This window comes from Leptonychotes weddellii, chromosome 8 (assembly GCF_054177405.1).
Source record: "Leptonychotes weddellii isolate Sample4059 chromosome 8, ASM5417740v2, whole genome shotgun sequence".
Taxonomy (NCBI): Eukaryota; Metazoa; Chordata; class Mammalia; order Carnivora; family Phocidae; genus Leptonychotes; species Leptonychotes weddellii.
Window position 1 is genome coordinate 28,362,530 of NC_138376.1, and position 21,501 is coordinate 28,384,030.

Genomic DNA, 21,501 nt, shown 5'->3' on the forward strand with positions numbered 1-21,501 from the left:
CGATCCCTGGGAGCTCTGCCGCACTCAGGCACCCCCGGTCTTTCTGTGACCCCAAGGGTCCTGAGACCACACTGTCCTGGAGGGTTCCACCCCCCGCTTAGCCACCGGAGTGACGTCCCTCAGCGGAGCAGACTTTTAAAAGTTCCGATTTTGTGCTCCGTGGTTCTATCACTTGCCAGAAGCGGCTGACGGAGGCCCCTCCCCCGCCGTCTATCCTCCCGAATATCGCCTCAGATTCACTTCTCCGCACGTCCTACCTTCCAGAAAGTGGTCGCTTTTCTGATGAGAGAGTTGTTGGTATTCTTTTCTTCGATCTCCTTTTGAGTTTGTAGGTGTTCAGAATGGTTTGATCCCTATCCAGCTGAATTTCTGAGAGGAGTCGAAATCCAGGTCTCCTACTCCTCCGCCATCTTGCTCCGCCTCCCACATTTTGGAATTTTGATATTGGGTGTTTTTTTTTTTTTTTTTTTTTTGAAACTCTGTTGTAGTTACAAAGGTCTGAGTGAGAAATCATATCTGAAAAACTGAAATCAAGCATTTAATGGCTCAGAATTTTTTTAATTCCTTGAAACATGTTTTTACTCTCTATATAAGTAGTAGAAACAGAATGTCCTGGGTTGAAATTATGACTGTAGAGTTTATTCCACTACCCCTTGCCTTTCTTTATTTACTTAAATATTTAATATTTTGTTGAGAATGGCTGTCATTAATGCTGTCATTAAAGTCATTAATGCTGGTACATCCAGTTGGTCTCTGCAAGACCAGAATAAGCCAATTGGCATGTGAAGAAAGTATGGAGAAATTGGAAATTATATAAATCTTTAGGTTCATTGTTTTGTTCTATACCAGTGGTTCTCAAAGTGTGGTCTGAGGACCTATAAAGGTCCCCACGGCCCATTCAAGGGTCCATAAGGTCCTTCCTTTTCCAACTATGTATCTGTGGAAAGGTAGATTTTCTTGATGGCCCTCATTTAAAATTGAATGCACATACGGATGTGAAAAGTCAGATGTCTTCAAGGCAGATAGCTCTCATAATTTTCTTAAAAAATTGTATAGTTTCTTTTTATAAAACAGTATGTTTTTATGTTGACATGTAGTTATTTTTGTGAATTTTAAATGAAGTTATATTTTTAAATTTTTTCAGCTTTAATTTTGGATCAGGTACATATCAATAGGTGTATCCCACATAAACAGAAGCTCGTTAGTGTCCTTAATAATTTTTAAGTACAAAAAGATCCCAAGGGGGTACCTGGGTGGCTCAGTTGGTTGAGCATCCGCCTCTTGATTTTGATCGGGTCATGATCTCCCCTTCCTAGAATTGAGCCCCACATGGGGCTCTGTACTGAGTGCAGAGTCTGCTTGTCCCTCTCCCTCTGCTTCTCCCCCCCCACTCCCATGCTCTCTATCTCTAAAATAAAATTTCTTTTGGGGAAAAAAGAAGGTCCTGAGACCAAAATGTTTGAGAACTGCTGTGCTAGATCAACATGTAACTATGGTGAAAATCAACTATATTTATAGTAGTTCCATTTCCCTTCTGAATAGTTATGTATGTTCAGTAATTGCTTTTGGCCTGGATCATTTTAATTCAGCAGTGAAAAATACATTTTTGAACACCTAACGTGCTAGATTACTAAAACAAGTAAGACCCTTGAGGCTCATTCCATTTAAGGCCATTGCTGGGTCAGGAGAGAATATTTCTTCCAAAACCCATCCCCTGGCACCAGCAGGGATGTCCACTTTAACTCCTCTAAAAGAGTCTATCAGTACTAGGCAAATAGAAAGCATTCCTGATTTCATTTTCTTTTAGTGTTGTTCCTTGGGGAAGGTGGTGTGGGAGAGTTTTTAATTTTGTTTCTATTGAGCAAATAGGGTAATAAGCATACTCACACACAAACATAACACTAACATTTGCAGAGCTGCCCAGCACTATAATTTATTTAGGGGAGCAAGGGTAGAATGGTAATGAAATTTTGTTGAGAAGCCCCTTATGAGCAAAATAGCTAGCTACCAGTAGCAACTTCTGACCCACTTCGAAAATCCCCTTCTCATGAATCCCTAATTTAGATCTAAATGGTGTGAGAGATCATGCAATAAGTTAGGATTAGAACTTCTAACGGAGAAATTAACACTTAGATTCTGTAACAGGCTTTGTAAAGGGTTTAATTTGGAAATTTCATTTGGAGAAATGGGAGGGCTATTATCTGTGCTGAAGATTTTCTGTAAACTTAGATTCCCACTCATTATATCTTTATGTATCCTTGTTTTTAATCGATGGTGCTTTTCAAACTCAATTATGTAGACAGATTAGGTGTGTTCTTTCTTATTAAAACAATTCATGAATTGCACGTTTAAGGTGAGGTTGGAGGATCACCTTTTCTGAGGGAGAGGACTTACTTTCTTGCGCATTCTGATCTGTTCCTGATATTAATTTCTTACTGTTTATTTTTTACCATTTACTATTTTATGTCTCCATGTGTGTATTGAAGGCTTTTAAAGGAAGGAATATTTTGCTACTAAAGAAATACAGATTTTTAAAAAAGATTTTATTGATTTATTTGAGAGAGCGAGAAAGTGCACAAGCTGGGTGGGGGAGGCAGAGGGAGAAGCAGACTCCCAGCTAAGCAGGGAGCCTGATGCAGGACTCGATCCCAGGACCCTGGAATCATGACCTGAGCCAAAGGTAAATGCTTAACTGACTGAGCCACCCAGGTACCTGGAAATATAGATTCTTTGAATATTTTTAAAAGATAGTTTTACATTCTTAATATGGCCACGTGAGGAGACAGTGTAGAGTTTATTTTACTATCTCTGTTGCATAGGGGCTTGTTTTTTTTTTTTTTTTTTTGCTTCGGTTTTTTTTTTTTTTTTTCCTTGTTGCTTCATCAAAAAACTCTTGATAAGATTTTATAAATCTCTTGAGAGGGAGGAGAATTGTATCTCTTGAATTTGCTGTCAGAAATCACCTTTTGAACACTGAGCCTAGAAAAGGAAGATGCTGAGTGGTAAACAATGTGCAGATTATGAGAGAATGGAATTGACAAGCTGGTTTAAAAAGGATGATGCATTTCTAATTAGCCTACAGTGCCTTTGGTTGGAAATTAATTAGATAATGTTATGTAAATGTCATCTTAATTAAACAAGAATATAGAAGTGTTATAAATCTGCAAAAGGAATGGCTATTTTTGTGTATTAATGTTTTGCAGTTACCATGAAAGAGCTGATAGAATATTTGTTTGATTATTGAGCTTCTGGCAGTTTTTAGCTGACTGACTCCTTGACAGTCCATTTTTCCTAATTGATGTGCTTTAACACGTGGTATAACTGCAGCCAATGAGGGCTATGGATCCAGGAGCCAAAAATAACCAGTCATCACAGCTGTTTTAAGAAAACCTTTCTGGGAAGATTGTTGATCTCTATTATTTTCAAGGTTAAGGAGAAATACACTATTTTTCTGTATTTACTCAGCCTTAGATTTGGAGTGCCTAAGATGATTGCCATCCTAAACGCAGCTGCCTCCAAGACTGTGTTCTCTGCTTCCTCCTTGAGTCATAGTCTTCAGCCAGTCTGTGGGATTGACTACTACAGGGGTAGGCTCCCGGGTTTTTTTGACATGCTCAGTAACTCTATAGGAGGCTGACAGAAAATTTGAGAATTCTCCTTCAGCTTGAAATATGAGTGTTGATAGTTAATGGGATACCTTTATTCAGTCCTTCTGGATTTGCAGGTTATAGTGAAGTTAGTATGCGTATTTGACCCCTGTCTTCAACTTTACAGGGCTGAAATTAGTACTATTTCTCCAAGAAAATCCACTACCCTATTAGAAACGCTATAAAGATTTCTTGTTGGGAATACAGCTGAAGAATTTTATTTCATGCCTATCATGTGGATTGCAAATGTAATCCATAGTGCTACATTATGTATGACACCTTTAATACAAGAATAGAAACATCCCTAGAAGACAAAATAGTGCATTCATACTTCTGGTCACAAACCACAAACTACCGCAGATATTACTTACTTGCAAATTTCAGGCTCTAAATTGTTGAAACTTAGAAAAAAGTCCTTTGAATGTAACATCAAATGCAAAATGATAATCTGTCATTAAATATCTGCAGATAGTGAAGAAATTTGAAAAAAGATATTTAATATGCTTTAGCAAAAGAAAGCAAAAAGAACTCATAGTAATTGACTAAAAATTAGTTCAGGTTGGTTAATCTTGATATCATCTGGTTCAGAATCCCCAGAGAACCTTTCATTAAACAAGGAACTTTAGCTGTGGGTTTTTTTTTTTAATATTCAAAAACCCAAAACTTACTTTTCCAAACTCAGTTGCTACTACTATAGGCTAGAGGGTAATGGTGTAAATAATTCTGTGCTTAGATCTTTTCCTAAGTATGATCACGCTGAACACATAAAACACATGTACATACACATACATCACATTCATTTATAGAACCCAGTTATGAAGAGGCTTCCCTACCTTGCTCTTCAATTATTAGCTCTGTCTACCCTGCTGTTTGGAAAGAAGAGGAAGAAGGGCCAAAATTAGGAGCAGGGTTTACAGTGACTTATTGGACCATATGCTACCCTTCTCAGGCATTAGAAAGCTCAGTAAAGAAAAGCCAACTCCTTTCCTTGATAGAGCAGGTGCCCTGACTTCGACCCTTACTATTAAGTCTCAAAATTATTTTGTTTGCTATAACCACATGGCACCCATGTTATATTTTTATTGTTGTGGACCAAAACTTGAAAAGGTTCCCCTTGAGTGGTCCTTAATTTTCTGTATTCATTTTAACAGAGTTGATTTGTAATTACAGATGGTCCCTGACCTAACAATGGTTCAGTTTAGGATTTTTAGACTTCACGATGGTGCTAAAGCCATATGCATTCAGTAGAAACCATACTTGAAATTTGAATTTGGATCTTTTCCCGGGCTAACAATATATGGTACGATACCCTCTCGTGATGCTGGGCAGCAGTAGGGAGAACAGCTCCCAGTCAGCTTCACCTTCACAAGGGTAAACAACCATACACTTAGAACCATTCTGTACCCATACAACCATTCTGTTTTTCACCTTCAGTACACTCTTCAATATCAAAACTTTAGTAATAAAATAGGCTTTGTGTTAGATGATTTTGCCCAGGTGTAGGTAGGTTAATGCAGGTGTTCTGAGCACATTTAAGATAAGCTAGGCTAACTGTAATATTCAGTAGGTTAGGTGTATTAAATGCATTTCCAACTCTCCATTTTCAACTTATGATGCCTTTATCAGGACATAACGCCATTGTAAGTTGAGGAAGATCTGTAATTGTGTAAAGGTAGATACAATCTCCTGTGATGACTATTTTTATTTGAGAGTATAGGAATTTTGTATGACAGCACAGTTAGTGTAGAATATATGTGCAGTGCTCATATGCATCCGTTCTGGATTTTAAAGAGTTTCATAGGTTATAGTCTTCCAGACCAAACTTAATTCCAAGCTTTCTGTTTATAATATTGTCCAATTACCAAAGCTGGGATGTATTATCACTGCTAGTTACTCATGCTGTCAATTTGTTTTGGCTCAACTATGGTTCTATTTGTACTTTACTGTAATATAGTGAATACACTGGATTGGGTTGTTAGTTTAACAAGCTCTCTGGAGAACACTTCCATGATGATGCATGTTGAGATATGCTAGGTAGCCTTAAAGTTATTTGCGTATTTGCCAAAACCTACAGAAATTCATTCATTAGGAATTTTAAAAAGGATCAACTCTCAACCCACAGATTGAGGTAAAGATTACATTTGTTAATATGGGAGTGTTAATTCACGAGTCCCAGCTAAATTTCTTTAGGGGTTTCAATTTGACCAATTTCTCCCTTCTCTCATAATTTTACTGGATGAATTATTTTATGTCCTTTTAAAAAAGTATTCTGATAGTTATGCTGTTATTGAATCTTGCACTCCATGCAGCTCACAATGTTGTGGGTGCTTCGTGATCTTGGCCAGATATTGAACTGGGAGTTAAAGAAAATGTTTTCAGAGATTGGAACTGACTGGGCTGTTAATATTTACATTGTGTTCAGCTGGTTTTAAAATGTGTGCTAAAACCGCTTCTGTGCCCACCCCCACCAGTTGCATCAAAATTTCCGGAGTCTGGGTCTGGGAATTTGTTTTGAAAATGCTCCTTTGAACTTTCTAGATTCTGGAAATGTTCTAATATTTTTATCTGATGGTTGTTACAAAAGTATATATATGTTAAAAGCCTTCAGTGTGTCTCTTTAAGATTTGTGCACTTCATTCTAGTATTTCATTCTTTCTGTAATACCTCTTTTTAATTTTTTTTTTTAATCAAGTAAACTCCCAATGCAGGGCTTGAACCCATGACCCCGAGATCAAGAGTCACATGCTCTACCGACTGAGCCAGCCAGGCACCCCTTGTAATACCTCTATTAAGAAAAAGGTTTTTTAAAAGAGACACATTACTCTCTTTATTTCATCAAACAACTTGCAGTGGTTCTTAATAAACACCATTAATTGCCCACTGTTCACACAGTCATGACCCAAGAGTAGATGACAGAGTGGGTCTTGGCTCTTGGGAGCATAAAAATCTGGTGATAGAGAAAGTGATGATAAATAATATAAAGCTTTATAGCTTATGAAGTCTTTTTGTACAGATGATCTCATCAGCACTGTGGCTTTTAGGCAATTTACTATCCCCACTTTTTTGTTAAACTTATCCCGGATTACTCAGCAAGTAGGGAGTCGTTGCAGGACTTTAAATTAAGTCTTCTATAACAGCCTGTAATTCCCCAGAAATAAGAATGCTTCAGTTAACAACAACAAAAACCAAAATCAAAAACCTCACATGGAGGCAAAAGCTAAAGTGTTTTTATGGAGCTATAGAAGCCATTATTCAGAGGGTTCTTAATGGATATGGGATTTGTGTCAGATTTTCCTACAGCTCATTGTCACTCCATGTTGCCTATTTTTCATGTCACAGTTGTCCATTTGGACTCTGGAATTTTAGTATGTTAAGCTTTCTCTAGTGATTGTAATGTCTGTAGAAAAAAATTTCAACTGAAATGCCTTGCTCTTTTAGCCTTTCTAACTTTGGTTTATTCTTGCCTCATTTTCAAATTCTTGAGAAGTATTTCCAGGAGATGCTGGCCAATGGTGAATCTTGTTCTTCCTGATTACATTTAGCAGGTATTATTTGTTCCATACTCTTTGGCACTTGGTCATTTCCCATCCAACTCTTTATTACTGTCATGTATTGTTCTTTATGTACACAAATTTTGTCTTCCTAAAAGGATTATAAGCTCCCTGAGCATGAGACTATCCCATGTGGTGGCACATAGTAGGATTTTCTAAGTGCTCTTTGACAGTAACAATACACTTGCTTGGTTTTTCCTTCCTTTTCCTGTTTACCTTCTGTGTCTTCTTACGCCCACTAAAGTATGCTGCTGTTACGGCCTTGGTGTAGGAAAGAATGGACTAATGAACTTCTTAGGTGGGATCTCTAGGTTCCTAAACCCATAGATGGTGGTAGCATAAACTCTAGGAATAGGGCTCAGAGCTCAGAGCTCTTTCACCTTTCTTTTCTTTTTAATGGGTAACTTCAGTGATAGGAAGTCTTGTCATAGTTGGCATACAACTATGCCAAGAAACCATATTTCCCTTTGCTAGTCCTCATCATCTGAGGAGCCTTTCAAAATACTGTAACATTTGCCTGTGTGTTTTATTCCTTTATGATCATCATCACTGCCCCTCCTAGGGCATGTAGAGAACCATTGGTATTCATGTTTATACAGTAACTTCCTATTTCAGAAGGTAGGGCATGTCCCCAACATGGGACGGTTGGAGTATATATCAATATCAACTTAAGAATTTGTTGGTGGTCCTGATTTTGCAGAGTGAAATTACTGCTTTTCAAGCCTTCACCCAGTAACTGACTGTATCTCTTGCATACTCTTGAATTATGCTTATCCACCAGATCTCTGGGCTCACAAAGATTCCATAAAAGGCCCCTCTTCCTATCATATTCTTATAATTAAGCCAGATACTCTTCCTTGTTCAGTAATGCTCTCTTTATATATTAAAATGATCCTTAGTTTTTTTGTAAAACAGTGTTTTGTTCCTTAGGGAGTTTCCCCTCTTTAAATAAGGCTAGTTTTGCAATATATTCAAAGGTGGGGTGACCACTGAGATCAACTTCAGAGGGAGTGCTCCTGCTTATTGCTCTGTGGAAAAACTCATCTCTCCAAACCTACTGGTAATTTCCTCTCACGGGGATTGGAATTCTAATTAAAATTTTATCCTCAGCTTCTGAACATTATGACACTCCATTGTTATTTATGAAAAACACGTTATGATATAGAAAGAATATGGACCTATAGTCTGAAGAGCTGAACTGAAATAAGGTCCTTAGAATTAACCTTCCACCACCACTAGCACCTCCATCTTTCTCACTGCCCCTCTTCATGCATATTTGCAGGTTGATCCCTGCCTCTTTGACTTTCTCTTTATCCAAGATAGCAACTTTGGGCATTTAGAAGATATGTCCTGACTGATGTGCCTGCCTTTCTGTTTCTAGGTGGGCCATGCACAGACACAGCTCATGTCTCGTTAATCACACCAACCAAAAGATCCTGTGGTACAGGTACGTACATCATTCTTACCTGGATTCGTTCTTCCCTGGATTCTTCACAGAAATTAGCTACTGGTTTTAACATGGTGTCTTTGCCAGGGTACTCTCTAATTTCTTCCATCAGTTGTCAAGTGATGTATTATGTGCTAAGTATTGGGAGTGGAGGTGGAGTGACGAGGGGTTGGAGTTGTGCTCTTTGAGGTCAGATGGGTATTAAAATTTACCTACTTCCTAATGTTTGAAGAATATTATTAAGACATGAAACATACAGAAAATACAGATAATTGCCTGGTTTCTGGCATGTATCTAATTTGTCTTAAGTCTTGGACCTACTACAAGAACATTATTTAAATATTGGAGCTGGAGAGTGAAAGAAGTTTTGTAGTACAGATAATGAATATTTTAACTTGACAATTACAGTATCCTAATAGTTTTAGAAAATATTTTCTCCCCTTCATCTTAAAGCCATGGGGTGTGCTGAAATCATTCTTTTTAGATGCATGGAATCCCAAAAACATCTTTGTGCATCTGTGACATTTTTATTAAACATGAAGTCATGAATCTTGTAGCTTTCTGAAGAGCAGTTGTAAATGCCCATTGCTCCCTTAGTCTGTAGCTTAATTTATTTTAAACAATATTTGCCTTTTCTAATAATGCTGCCTGCTATTTAAAATATCTTAAAGATTATATTTGGGAGAGTCAAAGTAATTATATTGTTTTTCTAAAGGTCACAGAGTCTTTTTCTTTTTCTTTTTTTTTTTAAAGATTTATTTATTTGAGAGAGCGAGAATGAGAGAGAGTACATGAGAGGGGGGAGGGTCAGAGGGAGAAGCAGGCTCCTCGCTGAGCAGGGAGCCCGATGCGGGTCTCGATCCTGGGACTCCAGGATCATGACCTGAGCTGAAGGCAGTTGCTTAACCAACTGAGCCACCCAGGCGCCCTAGAGTCTTTTTCATAACTTAAAAAGTCCTTTTAACTCCCAAGCAGAAATAGCACAAACTATTTCTGTGTACAAAGTTAAACTAAAGCCTCAGTCCCTTTAATGCTCATAGTTTTGATGTTAAACCTGAAACAGGTCTGTCCTTGCACAGTTTCAGAGTAACGTCCAGGCAATTTAATTTTACTCCTCTACACCAGTTTTGAGGCAGGGGGTGTATGAGATTGTCCTGGCATGCTCTCATCCCTCCTGTGCCCAGTACCCGAGCTCCCCTGGGTAGTTCCTGGTTGAGGGAGAAGAGAGCTGTGCCCTGGGGTAAGGCCATCCTGACCGGCCAGTGGGAAGTCAGAGAGCCAGCTTCCTACACCCACTCCAGGCAGAAGCTTGAACACACTCAGAGCCCTTTGATTTCAGGCCCAACACTTCACATGCACAGTATACTTTAGTCCTTCTTCTTTCCTTTCTTTCAGTCTTGGCTCTCAGGGCAGAATTTACCATTGGCACTACTAACGTGTTGAGGTAGTTAAGGAATGGGCCTCGAATACATTGGGTCATCCTGAGAGATTTAGAAAGGAGGCTCATGTGGTCAGCGTAGACACTGGTATTAGTAGGAACGCTTCCTGAATATCATGTGCTTTTGTCCTTCATTTTCTAGGCAGATCTCTTTCCTCTCTTTTGCTCCCATACGATTTTGTTTATCTAAAAATAGTAACGGCATTTATTGCATGCTTACTACATTACCAGACACCATTCAATATGTTTTACATACATGCTCACTTAATCTTTGGAACGGTTCTGCAAGATAATTATTCCTCTTTTATATATGACAAAAATGGGCACTCAGAAAGTTAAGTATATTTCCTGGAGTGGTAATATTCCTAGTAAGTAATAGAGTCAGGACTTGAACACAGATGTTTTATTCTTTTATTAAGTTTTTAAATTTAATTTCTGGTATAGTTAACATAGAATTTTAATTTGTTTCAGGTGTACAGTATAGCAATTCAACAATTCTCTACATTACTCAGTGCTCATCAAGTTAAGTGTGATTTTAATCCTCATCACCTATTTCACCCATACCCCCACCCACCTCCCCTCTGGTCACTATCAGTTTGTTGGATACAGATCTCTCAGATGCTAAAGTCTATGTTGTTTTCCACTACATAATGTTTCTGCTTATTGCATTTTATTGTAATTACTTATACTCCCAGCCAGACAGTGGAAAAACATATCATTGGTGAAGTATGGAGAAAGAGAAATAAGATTTTGAAACACTGCATATTGTGAAGTAGTTTTAAAAATGTGAGTTCTAGAAACAGATCTGATGTCAGATCCTAGCCTAGCCACTTACAAAATGTGATTTTGAGTAAATAAGTTAACATCTCAAAATGTGTTCTTCATCTGAAAAATGGGATGATAAATCTATCTCATAGGTTTGATGTAAGAAATAATATAAATAAAGCTCACATAATAGATCTTTAATAATGGGAGCTGCTATCATACTATAATCGCTAAAGATTATATGTGGTGTTGATGGTATTGATATCACATTAATGTATTTCAGGGAGAAAGAAGAGTAGATTAGAAGTTAACAGAATGGATTGCCATATCTAGTTTCATTTTTTTTTTTTTTTTAAAGATTTTATGTATTTGACAGAGAGAGACAGTGAGAGAGGAAACAAGCAGGGGGAGTGGGAGAGGGAGAAACAGGCTCTCTGCTGAGCAGGGAGCCCGATATGGGGCTCAGTCCTGGGACCCCGGGATCATGACCTGAGCCGAAGGCAGACGCTTAACGATTGAGCCACCCAGGCTCCTCCCCTACCATATCTAGTTTCATTAATTGATTTTGTTGATCACATTTTTTTGTTGCATGTCAGTACTATATTAGGAACTGAGGGTAATATGCACATGATAAGGGAGGCATTGAGTTCTCAGTCACACATTCCCAGGCCTCCTTTTAGGTGAATATAATACCTCTTAACTAGAAAGAGATTGAGAATTTCTGGCTTGGAAGGAAATTAATGCAATGTGCAGTTCACTCCCAAAAAGCCTGAAGGAAAGTTGAGATTTCTTAGCATGGACATTAAAGGCCATCAAGTTCAGCCTGCTACACTTCTTTTCAAGAAGCCTGTCTGTGCCGCCTCAGGCTCCTTGAACTAGCCCTGTGGCTTCTGCCTTATACAATGGCCCTGACTCTAGAGGACAGAGCTTCCTGATTTTCAGAGGTAAATTAAGTGATTTGCCTTAAGAATCACAGGTTGACTGTCTTTGTTTCCATCTTTCTGTCCTGGAATGAGAAGGTTGCCCACTGTGGGGATCCTGGGCATTTTTCTTATGAATCACCACCAGTTACTTATTGTTGTGTTGCTGGAGTGTCTTGTATTCTTTATGTCTAGTCTTCAAGAGTAGTACTCAGTGCCTCTAACACTTGCCCTGTGGTGCTGCTGCCACAGTGGGTAGTACAACAGTACTTCTCCCAAAGTCTCTCAGGCTTCAGACATAGATGATCAGTAAATGATCACCTTACAGCCACATGTTACTCCTCACGAGCTGTAGAGTGGGACCCTCTGAATGAGACTACACCAGCTCTTCCCAGCCAATCTATCCATACACGTTTGGACCTAAAATAGCCTCTAGCATAATAATGATGTTATAGGGGCACCTGGGTGGTGGCTCGGTTGGTTAAGTGTCTGACTCCTGATTTTGGCTCAGGTTATGATCTCAGGGTCGTGAGATCAAGCCCCACGTTGGGCTCCGTGCTGGGTGTGGAGTCTGCTTAAGATTCTCTCTCTCCCTCTCCCACTCCTCTACTCCCCCTCCGCCCTCCCTCTCTAAAGATAATAATAATAATAATAATGACAATTAATAATAACGATGATGACATTATATTAGAAAAAGGATACTTAGGCCATACAATATATAGTCTTTGAGGTATGGGGAGAAAATAGTAAAAGCTTTTCATCTCAGCCTTTTAAAATTTCTGTTTTCTAGATTCAGTTCATAATTATGTATTAGTCTATGCACATAGTTTAAAACCAGCAAGTACACATAGAAATATATATAATATTAAAGGTACATAGTCGAATATCTTAGAAACATGTGTACACTCAGAAAAGGTAAGTGACCTCTTCAGTAAATAGGTCATTTTCTTTTTAGTACTTTGACAGTTAGATATGAAGATTAGCATTAGACTCATTATTATATGGCTTTAATACGTCAAGGCCTGAATGTAAGCCTGAATGGTTATGTCTCTATTTATTTTTCAAGTGATGACTTTTTGATCAGAGGGTACTGTAATTTAGAGAGATGGACAGTGGTATAGCGTGGTTGGTCTGTAACCATCAAAATGAGAGTGGGAACTCTTTTTAAGAAATTGCTTTGTGAGAGCTATGAGTCTAAGAAGCAGATTGCAAAAAGGAGCAGTAGTGGCAAATGAAAGATCAGTTTGTATTTGTGAGCTTAGGTGAGAGGCTTTTCTTTAGATGCTGGCTTTTAGCCACATAGCACTATTAACATTTAAACTCTTTGTAATCTTTAGATGGGGGAAAAAAGAACGCACTGTGATCATTGTGATATTTAAGCAGAGAAAAATGAAGTGAGAATTGGGAAGTGCTGCCTGGTCCCAGGTTGCTTTTGGTTAGAATGTGAGAGTCAAAGCATTTCATACCTTCAGATTACTAGAGAGAGCTTACGTTTCTTCCAAGAGCTCAGAATGTTTTGCACATGTTCCCTTGTTAATTCTCACAACATTCCTGCCAAGAATGAGTATATTGTGAAAGAAAGAGTTCACTTTCCTTGGCAACAGACCACCAGAAGATTCCCTTTTGTCCTTCATCTTTTTTTATCAAGTTACACCTTAAGCCAAAATGTTGTAATCCGAGCTATGGTCATCTCCTTCAGAGAACTTCATTTTGAAGATATTTGGATATTTATGTGAATATCTATATGAGGTCATATTTTTATGTTTAAAGTGCCTTGTGGGACAGTAGGAAAGTTTGTTGCCTTTTCATAGGATTTCTTGTTTAAAGACTTTTTCTTCATAAGACTTTTTTACAGAGAGTTACAGCAAAAGAAGTAAGTTGTTTTGTGTTTCATTTATTGGAGCTTGCTATTGATAAACCTTAAATTGTAAGCTGTAATTGACAGAACCATGTCTTGTCTGAAATTTTTTTTGGAGAAATAGTCTCTTTCCACTAGGATCCTTGAACAGTGACTAACTCAAGGACCCTGCTTCTTCCAAGTGGGGCATTAACCAACTCTTTGTTCTAGGCCCTACCTTAAATATATGAAGGGATAGACTTTTTAGCATATGAAAAAAAGGAAATTGCTCCTTTCCTAGTTCACTACTCTTATGTGCCTTTATTTTGTTTTTTCATTTTATAGTCCCTTTTTTTTTAAAAAAAAAGATTTTATTTATTTGAGAGAGGGAGAAAACACAAGCAGGGGAAGCAGCAGAGGAAGAGGGAGAAGCAGACTCCCTGCTGAGCAGGGAGCCTGACACGTGGCTTCATCCCAGGACCTTGGGATTATGACCTGAGCTGAAGGCAGATGATGAACCACTCAACCGCTCAACCGACTGAATCACCAGGCGCCCCTATAGTCTCTTTATTAAGTTAAAATAAGGAAAAAAAGTCATAGGCAAGTTTACAGACTTGATGATACTGTCAGCAACCTCTTGGTTTACCATAACTATATTCACTTTTACTCTTCTTCCAGCAAGTATGTTGAGTAAATAATATTTTCTCTGATACAATAGAAAAATGATGGTTTTTAAATGCTGTTTGTATGTTTAAAAATGTGATTATAATTAGTAGAATAGCAAGTAAAATAACCATTTGTGGGACCATAAGGGAGCTGTAGTATTGCCTGAGATGAAAGCAGATGGGACTAGAAACTGTCCCATTAAACATCAGGGCAGGTTTTTCTGGAAAGTATCATCAGTTCCACTCTAAGAAGCATGTTAATTCCTTTTAACTGTATATCCCTTGTGTGCTTTCTTTTAAAACTTTTCTTTTTTCTTTATTCTTTTTTCCTTTCCTTTCCTTTCCTTTTCCTTTTCCTTTCCTTTCCTTTTCCTTTTCCTTTCCTTTCCTTTTCCTTTTCCTTTTCCTTTTCTTTTCCTTTCGAAAGTTCATGTTGATCCTTTGGAGTTACTTTTTTTCTTCTAGTGTGATGAACAGTGACATGAACTAGATACCTTTGTATTGTTCATTGTTTCCCTTTTCCCCCCCAAACATTTTCTTGACTTCTCTCAGACAAGCTGTTTGTGATATTGTCTCTTCTTACAAAGACAAGGGAAGAGACCACCTTTCACCTGGGAGTTAAGAGATTGATGTGCTGAACACTTTCCACATCCGTGTTCAGAAGCCATTTAAAGGGAAATGTTTCATTGTTGTTATATTACCAAGAGGTTTATATAAGATCTTTTAAATTGATTCAGAAGCTAAAGGGTGGTAGTGTTAGATCAGAGGTGGCCCTGTAAATCTGAGAAATACCTACAGTTGTGTGTTTTATCTCCTGGTAGAGTCAATATTCATGGAAACATCTCAACCAGCTGTATGGATCAATATTACGTACTGTTAGCTGACCTTTCTGTAAAGGATGCTTTGGAGCTTTAAAAGATGTGGCTTCGGGTATGAGTTCAAGTGTAATTCAGTTCTCTGTTTCATTCTTTCTCCTTGGTCCTTCAGGTATAGCTTTTCCCTCAGGTCTGCACTATCAGCATTTGAGACAGAAAATTAGAAATTTGACCTACTTATGTAATATGCAGGTTCCCATCAGGAGACTATTAGGGAAGATATAAACCTTTCATTTTTTATTAGCATTTAATGTAACCATTGAAGAAAGATCAAAACAGTTAATCTGTCATGGCAAAGAAAAAAGGATTAAAAAAATGTTTTACCTCGTGCACTCATCATCTTGGGTCCTAAAACAGGACAAAATGGATACCAAATATTTGGCAAGATTGCAAACATCTCTCTAGTCTAAAAGGTCTGCCTTCCTTTGTTTTACCATAGAAAACAAGCCAGAGGTTATCATGGTATGCCTTAGTGGCTGTTTACGGATACTGTGTGGTTTTTGGCAAGTAGGTGGATAACTGGAGAAAGGAAATAACGTGCTAAATGCTTTTTCTTGTGTTGGCTTTTATTTTCTGTAAAGACGTTCATCTGCCTGACTTGTTGCTTATATTAAAGAATAGAATGAAGTGGTGAGGCACTGTATAAATAGATTTGATATGATTTGATAGTCAATATGTAAATAATAGCAGGTGATTTTAAAAGCACCTCACATGATGTATAGATTTCAGAAAAGGTTGGGGAGAGCTTACCTATACCTGTAAATGAGAGTTTGGTCCCATTGCCACCAATTGATATGGTTGCATTATAGGCCAGCTAGACATGTAATGATGTGTAAGTTTGCTGGACTTGAAGCCAGAGGCTTGTTTTAGAGGCCTTGTTTGAGTTTTGCTCATAAGAAGCAGTAGCTCCTCCTCTGAAAAAAGGCTGATCTAAGTGAATATCAAGCCAGGGCGCCAGTCTTGTCGAGAGGCATTTTTGCACTTGATGCATCAAAATACACTCCAGTATTAAAAGGAAAAGGAAGTGTGATGAGGCTTGCTGCTGTTTTGGATGTGTATATATGAGAAGCCTGGGCTTTGGTGCTGAGCTACTCGTGGTCCACGTGCTTTGTGCAAATTCAGTTTGCTTACATCCTTGAATGCAGTTACAACTGGTGTGTGTGGGGGGGGGATGTGGGGTTTTTTTTGTGTGTGTGGGGGGGGGTTTCCCATTTACGGTCATTTATTTTATTTTATCATATCTTGCACTCCTCTTCCTAAGGAGAAAAGCCTTGAACTTCTATTGATTAGCTGTTCTGTTGCTCTACTGGGGCAAAATACCTGAGCCAACACTATTTGAAAAGGATATCAAGGGAATTTAATATCGCCCTCCTCCTTTGAAACTTTTGGGTTTTGGGGGAAGGTAGATCTGGGGGTGCTTTAGGTGCCGCTCCATAGCACATATGTGCCTGTTAGAGGGCAGCATGTTAGGAACGTAGCTTTCCCGGAGCAGTCTTACCAGAAGGAGCATGATAGAGCAGCCACAGAGCTGCGTTATAAATCATCTGAGCCTTGCAATAATACTGCCCATTAAGGAGACTTTTTTTTTTCACCCTACTCAGTTCCTGGCTGTACTAATAGAACAGCACATCAAGCAAGGCTGTAAATAAAAGTTATTACCTAATAGGTGGGTACCGAAGTGGAACGGACAGAGCTGAGGCATGGAGGCCTTATTACTGCTCATCAGCAATTATAAACAGGATCAAGTGTCTGGGACTTGCGCTGATGCAGCGAGGCTAATAGAAGCTGGGAATGACGCTCGCCGTGATAGGATGATGTATGCTGATGGGTTTTTACTGCCTCATGGTGCTGCGTGCTTCCAAGACAAGTCGTGTTACCTGTTTTCCTGCTTGCTCATCCATCTGAAGAGACAGTCCCATTGCCTGTTCTGCCACCAGGTGGGCTGGCGTTTAGTCCTCATACTTGCGTCTGTTTCTAAGGCACTCCCCTTGTGAAGAGTCTTAAATATTTCATAATCACGGCCGATTAAAGCTGTAATCTTACTGTATTGCCTGCTGTCATGGTTATAGATCACACCTTCAGAAGTGGTTGCTGACGTGTAACATAGGACCAGCTGAGACACTGTAGTCAGTCAGACCACTGTGACAGAGTCCTGTAGTAAATTTTGTAGGAACATGCTGAAGAACTGATAAGCATGTGTCTTGCCACTGGCAGCTTATGCCAGAAAGAGACAGAAAAAGTCCAGAAGCATAAATACAACTAATTCCAGCTTTAGAGAGCAAGAAACATAGCTAACGTTTATTTTTTAAAGTGAAGACAGGGAGGATAAATTATGCTAATTGCTACAAAAAATAGAATACTAATGTGGGCTTTTTTTTTTTTTTAAGAATTATCTTCCTGATGAAATGCTTAAAATTTAGTTCCTTAGAGTCAGTAGGAATGATAAGAGGACCCTGGAATGTGGAGGCAAAGTCTAGCAGTAGGACTCTACTTTCCAGTGAATGGAAATCTGCAAGTATGACTTGGCAATGCTTTTGTGTAGCAGATAAGCACCTGATACTTGGGAAAATTGAGATACAGCTGTGTTCAACTTTAATCACTCAACTTCACTAAATCACAGTAATTAGACCTTTGAGATAGGAGAAATCTCTAGCACAGTCACAGAGGAATGCTTTGAAAAGGGCTTACCAGTTTGATCCAGGAGTTTATGAGCATTCTGGTAGTTGAGTTGTCATTTGTGCCTTTAAATGAATACACCTCTTTATGCATTACCTTCAGACTAACTTATCAGGAGACGTCCTGCTGTTGGAAAAATTGTGATATTTCTGTGGAGTTCTTTGATGCCTTAAGTTATGCATAGGTGTGCCTCATTTTAAAGAAGCTTGATATATGATAATCTCAATATTACAAACCAGATAAACTAAGAATTAATGTTATGAGAGTCCTTCAGCCTGTAAAATTCTTGTTATTGTGCTAATGTGGATAAGTTTTCCCTTTTGCATATAAAGTAATAATTTGACTTACCAATTCCTGCTTATCCCTTTTTTTCAGAGAGTGTTTTGTGGATAGTGGCCAGTGGAATGGAGGAAGAGAGAGAAATTGGAGAAAAATATTTTCAAATAATGATAGGATTTAATAGCTGATTAGAGTTGGCTGAAGAAAGAATGTGAAGTTGCAAAACTGGGGAACTGAGGGAAGAAAGATACGGCTGATGGCAGGGAAAGAGTGGGAAGAAAAACTGGTTGAAACTATTTCTTAAGATAGTCCTATAGAAAATTATAAATATAGGTCTAGTTTGGAAGTCATTAATCTAGAAGCAATGATTAAGGGTGTGAAAGTGGATAAGGGAATGAACACAGAAGAACAAGGGGCTGCTAAGGACTGTACTTGGGGGGATGGGAGAGAGAAAAAGAAACCAGTGAGTTAAGGAACCTAAAGAAAGGAGAAAGCTGCATACAGGGTTATGAAAGAGGTAAGAGAATAGGGGCCAAGGAGGTACGAGGACTGAGGAAATTGTTGCCTATGGCTATTAGAATATCATCAGGAAACCTGGAAGAAGTTAATGTGCCGTGGTGGGAAACCAAAGCCTATGACAGGTCATTAAAGAGGGATTTGATAACCAGGAAATAAGGGCATGACACAGAAGTCATTCAGTTAAAGAGTTAGGGAAGACATTAAAAACCAGTAAGTAGTGGTGGTTGGAGGAGAAATGGAGTTAGGCATTTCTTGACATGGAGGTGTTTAAGATAGGGAAATATTTTGCCCTTGTTAAGATACAAAGGAAAGGATGATCCGGCTGTCCCACCACTGGGTATTTACCCAAAAAAATGCAAGAACACTAATTCAAAGGGATATATGCACCCCTATATTTATTGCAGCATTATTTACAATAGCCAAATTATGGAAGTAACCCATATGTCCATCGATTGATGAATGGATAAAGAAGATGTGGAGTTTGTGTGTGTGTGTATACACATGCATATAATGAAATATTATTCATCCATAAAAAAGAATGAAATCTTGCCATTTGCAACGATGTGGTTGGAGCTAGAGTATAATGCTAAGAGAAATACATCAGTCAGAGAGAATCACAGACCATATGATTTCACTTGTACATGGAGTTTAAGAAACAAAATGACCAAGCAAAGGGGGAAAATGAGAGAAAAAGAGAGAGAGAGAGACAAAGACAAATCAAGAAACAGACTCTTAACTCTAGAGAACAAACTGATGGTTACCAGAGGGGGGGGGGGTGATGATAGGGATTAAGGAGTATTCTTGTTGTGATGAACACAGGGTGATGTATGAAACTGTTGAATCACTGTATTATACACCTGAAACTAATAATAATACTGTGTGTTAACTAACTGGAATTAAAGTAAAAACTTAAAAAAAAAAAAAGATACAAAGGAAAGGTACATGGAAAGAGAAAAGAATAGAAAATATTGCAGGAGAAATAAAAGAGATACACAAGCAAGATTACTTAGAGGCAGAAACCCAGAAGCATTAGTTGCCTCCAAGAGTATAAGGAAAGAGATACAGATATAGATAAAGAGATTTTCTTTTTTAATGTATAAGTAGCTTGGGTATACTCTCATCCCCTAGGTTTCCTAAGAACCACAACTTTCTGTTTGAAGCTACCCTTTCCTTTTGTCTTTCGCTGGTGACTAAATCATAAATCACAGTCCTGACTTTGTTTCAGATAACTTTTAGTTTGAGAGGACTAAACATTTTTTCTTCTGACCCCTCCCCAGACCCAAATGAAATAAAAGCACAAAAATAACATGGAGACTGAACCATATAATATATGGAATAAATATAATTGTGTGTGTTTAACATAATCAACACTATAAAAATACATAATATAATAATATAATTGTGTGTAACAATCAACAAAAGATTTTAAAAAATTTTTTTCAACAAAAGATTTTAAACACATTTCTAAACATTGTAATGGGAATGGGTTGAGGCTGAAACTTGGTGACTGCAGGGGCGTGGCAGCCACTGCTTGCACAGAAAGTCATGAGAAGCAGGGCAGAAAATGGGGGTCCACTGAAGGTGTATTTGTAGAAGGAGGAAGGAAGGCTAGAGGTCAGTGGTTGAGAATGGTGGGCTCTAGAGGCAGGCTATGTGGATTCCCCTCCCAGTTTCCCAACCACGTAAGAGGAAAAACTGTTGGACCGCTCTGTGAGCCTTGATGTTCTCTTCTGTAAAATGACAGGTCTAACTAGAGTTCTGAAGGAAATGAGATCCTGCATTTAAAGCACCTGACATAGTGCCTGATAAATGTTCAGTAGGTAGTAGAGATGTGAACAGAAGGTACCTGATGATGAAGGAGAGTGAGGAGAAACTTGAAAGAGTATAGAGGAAAGTGAGAAAGAACTCCCAGCTCCAGTAGTCTGGTTGGAAAATGATCTGGAATCAGAAACTGGTGATGAGGCCCCCGAGGCCAAGCAGATTGGAGAGTGGAGGTCAATGAAGTCAAGGGAAATGGAGAGAGCTGTTAGCAGCCTTTGTTGAACGCATGAGGGTTGTGAATGACAGGAAGCCCAGAAAACTCTTTCTTAAGAAAACTGGACATCAGAACTGGGAAAATCAAACTTCTTTTTTCTGTTTTGTTTCTGGGCCTAGTTTTAAAAGTAAAATTTAACTTTTGTGTGTATTGGTAGAAAGAGATTTCACAAGCTTGACTTCCAAAACAAAACAAAAAAAACCTTATATCCTGAACTCTTCTTTAAGCTTTTATATTATAATTGAGAACTCCTCTTCTTTCTGGGGCAAATCACAGTTTAGGAGCCACCGAAGGTTGATAGTTTTCTTGTGGTTAAAATCTTGATAAAAAGGCTGGCTATTGCTTTCAAACCAACAACATGAAAGAATTTTAGCCAATAAATTCAGTTCTTTATGATTAAAAATCAGACAGTTTAACCTTGGAAACATTTTTGTCACAGGGGACTTCATATTGTGATTAGTTATCTGAACAACCAAGTGCTTCTGTGGGCTCAGTTAACCAGCCTCCCACTACATATGTATAATTATTTTTAGTGCATACACACACTGTGCTATAAAAGCCTCTTTGGCCTTATGCTCCCTGCTGTTCTGAATTCTCTGTTTCATTACCAGTATCCACCCACAGAGTTTCAGAAAGCCATTCCCAAATAGTAGAACCACAACTCTGAATTTTAAATAAACCACATCTCTATTAGCTCAATGGACATGGGAATTAGTTATATGCTATGCATTGCCCGCATCCATCTACCCCATCAAAACTTATTAAAAATGTATACATATATAAGCAAGAAAATGGGGCATTTAACTCAGACTGTGTTAATTTTTCTGTTATTTTAGCAAGGAATAAA

The 21,501-nt window shown here is 38.3% G+C and overlaps 1 protein-coding gene across 3 annotated transcripts in view; it reads left to right on the top strand.

Moving 5' to 3' along the window:
• The window catches only part of ZFAND3 (zinc finger AN1-type containing 3), a 338,039-nt gene that overhangs the window by 268,579 nt on the left and 47,959 nt on the right, over positions 1-21,501 (top strand). For 2 of the 3 annotated variants that reach the window (XM_081827413.1, XM_081827414.1), the window contains one exon: positions 8,580-8,645. The exons of the other annotated variant lie outside the window; for it this stretch is intronic. In XM_081827413.1, the coding sequence (XP_081683539.1) occupies positions 8,580-8,645 (66 nt within the window). The remainder of the gene's footprint in view (positions 1-8,579; positions 8,646-21,501) is intronic. 3 annotated transcript variants of the gene reach the window in all.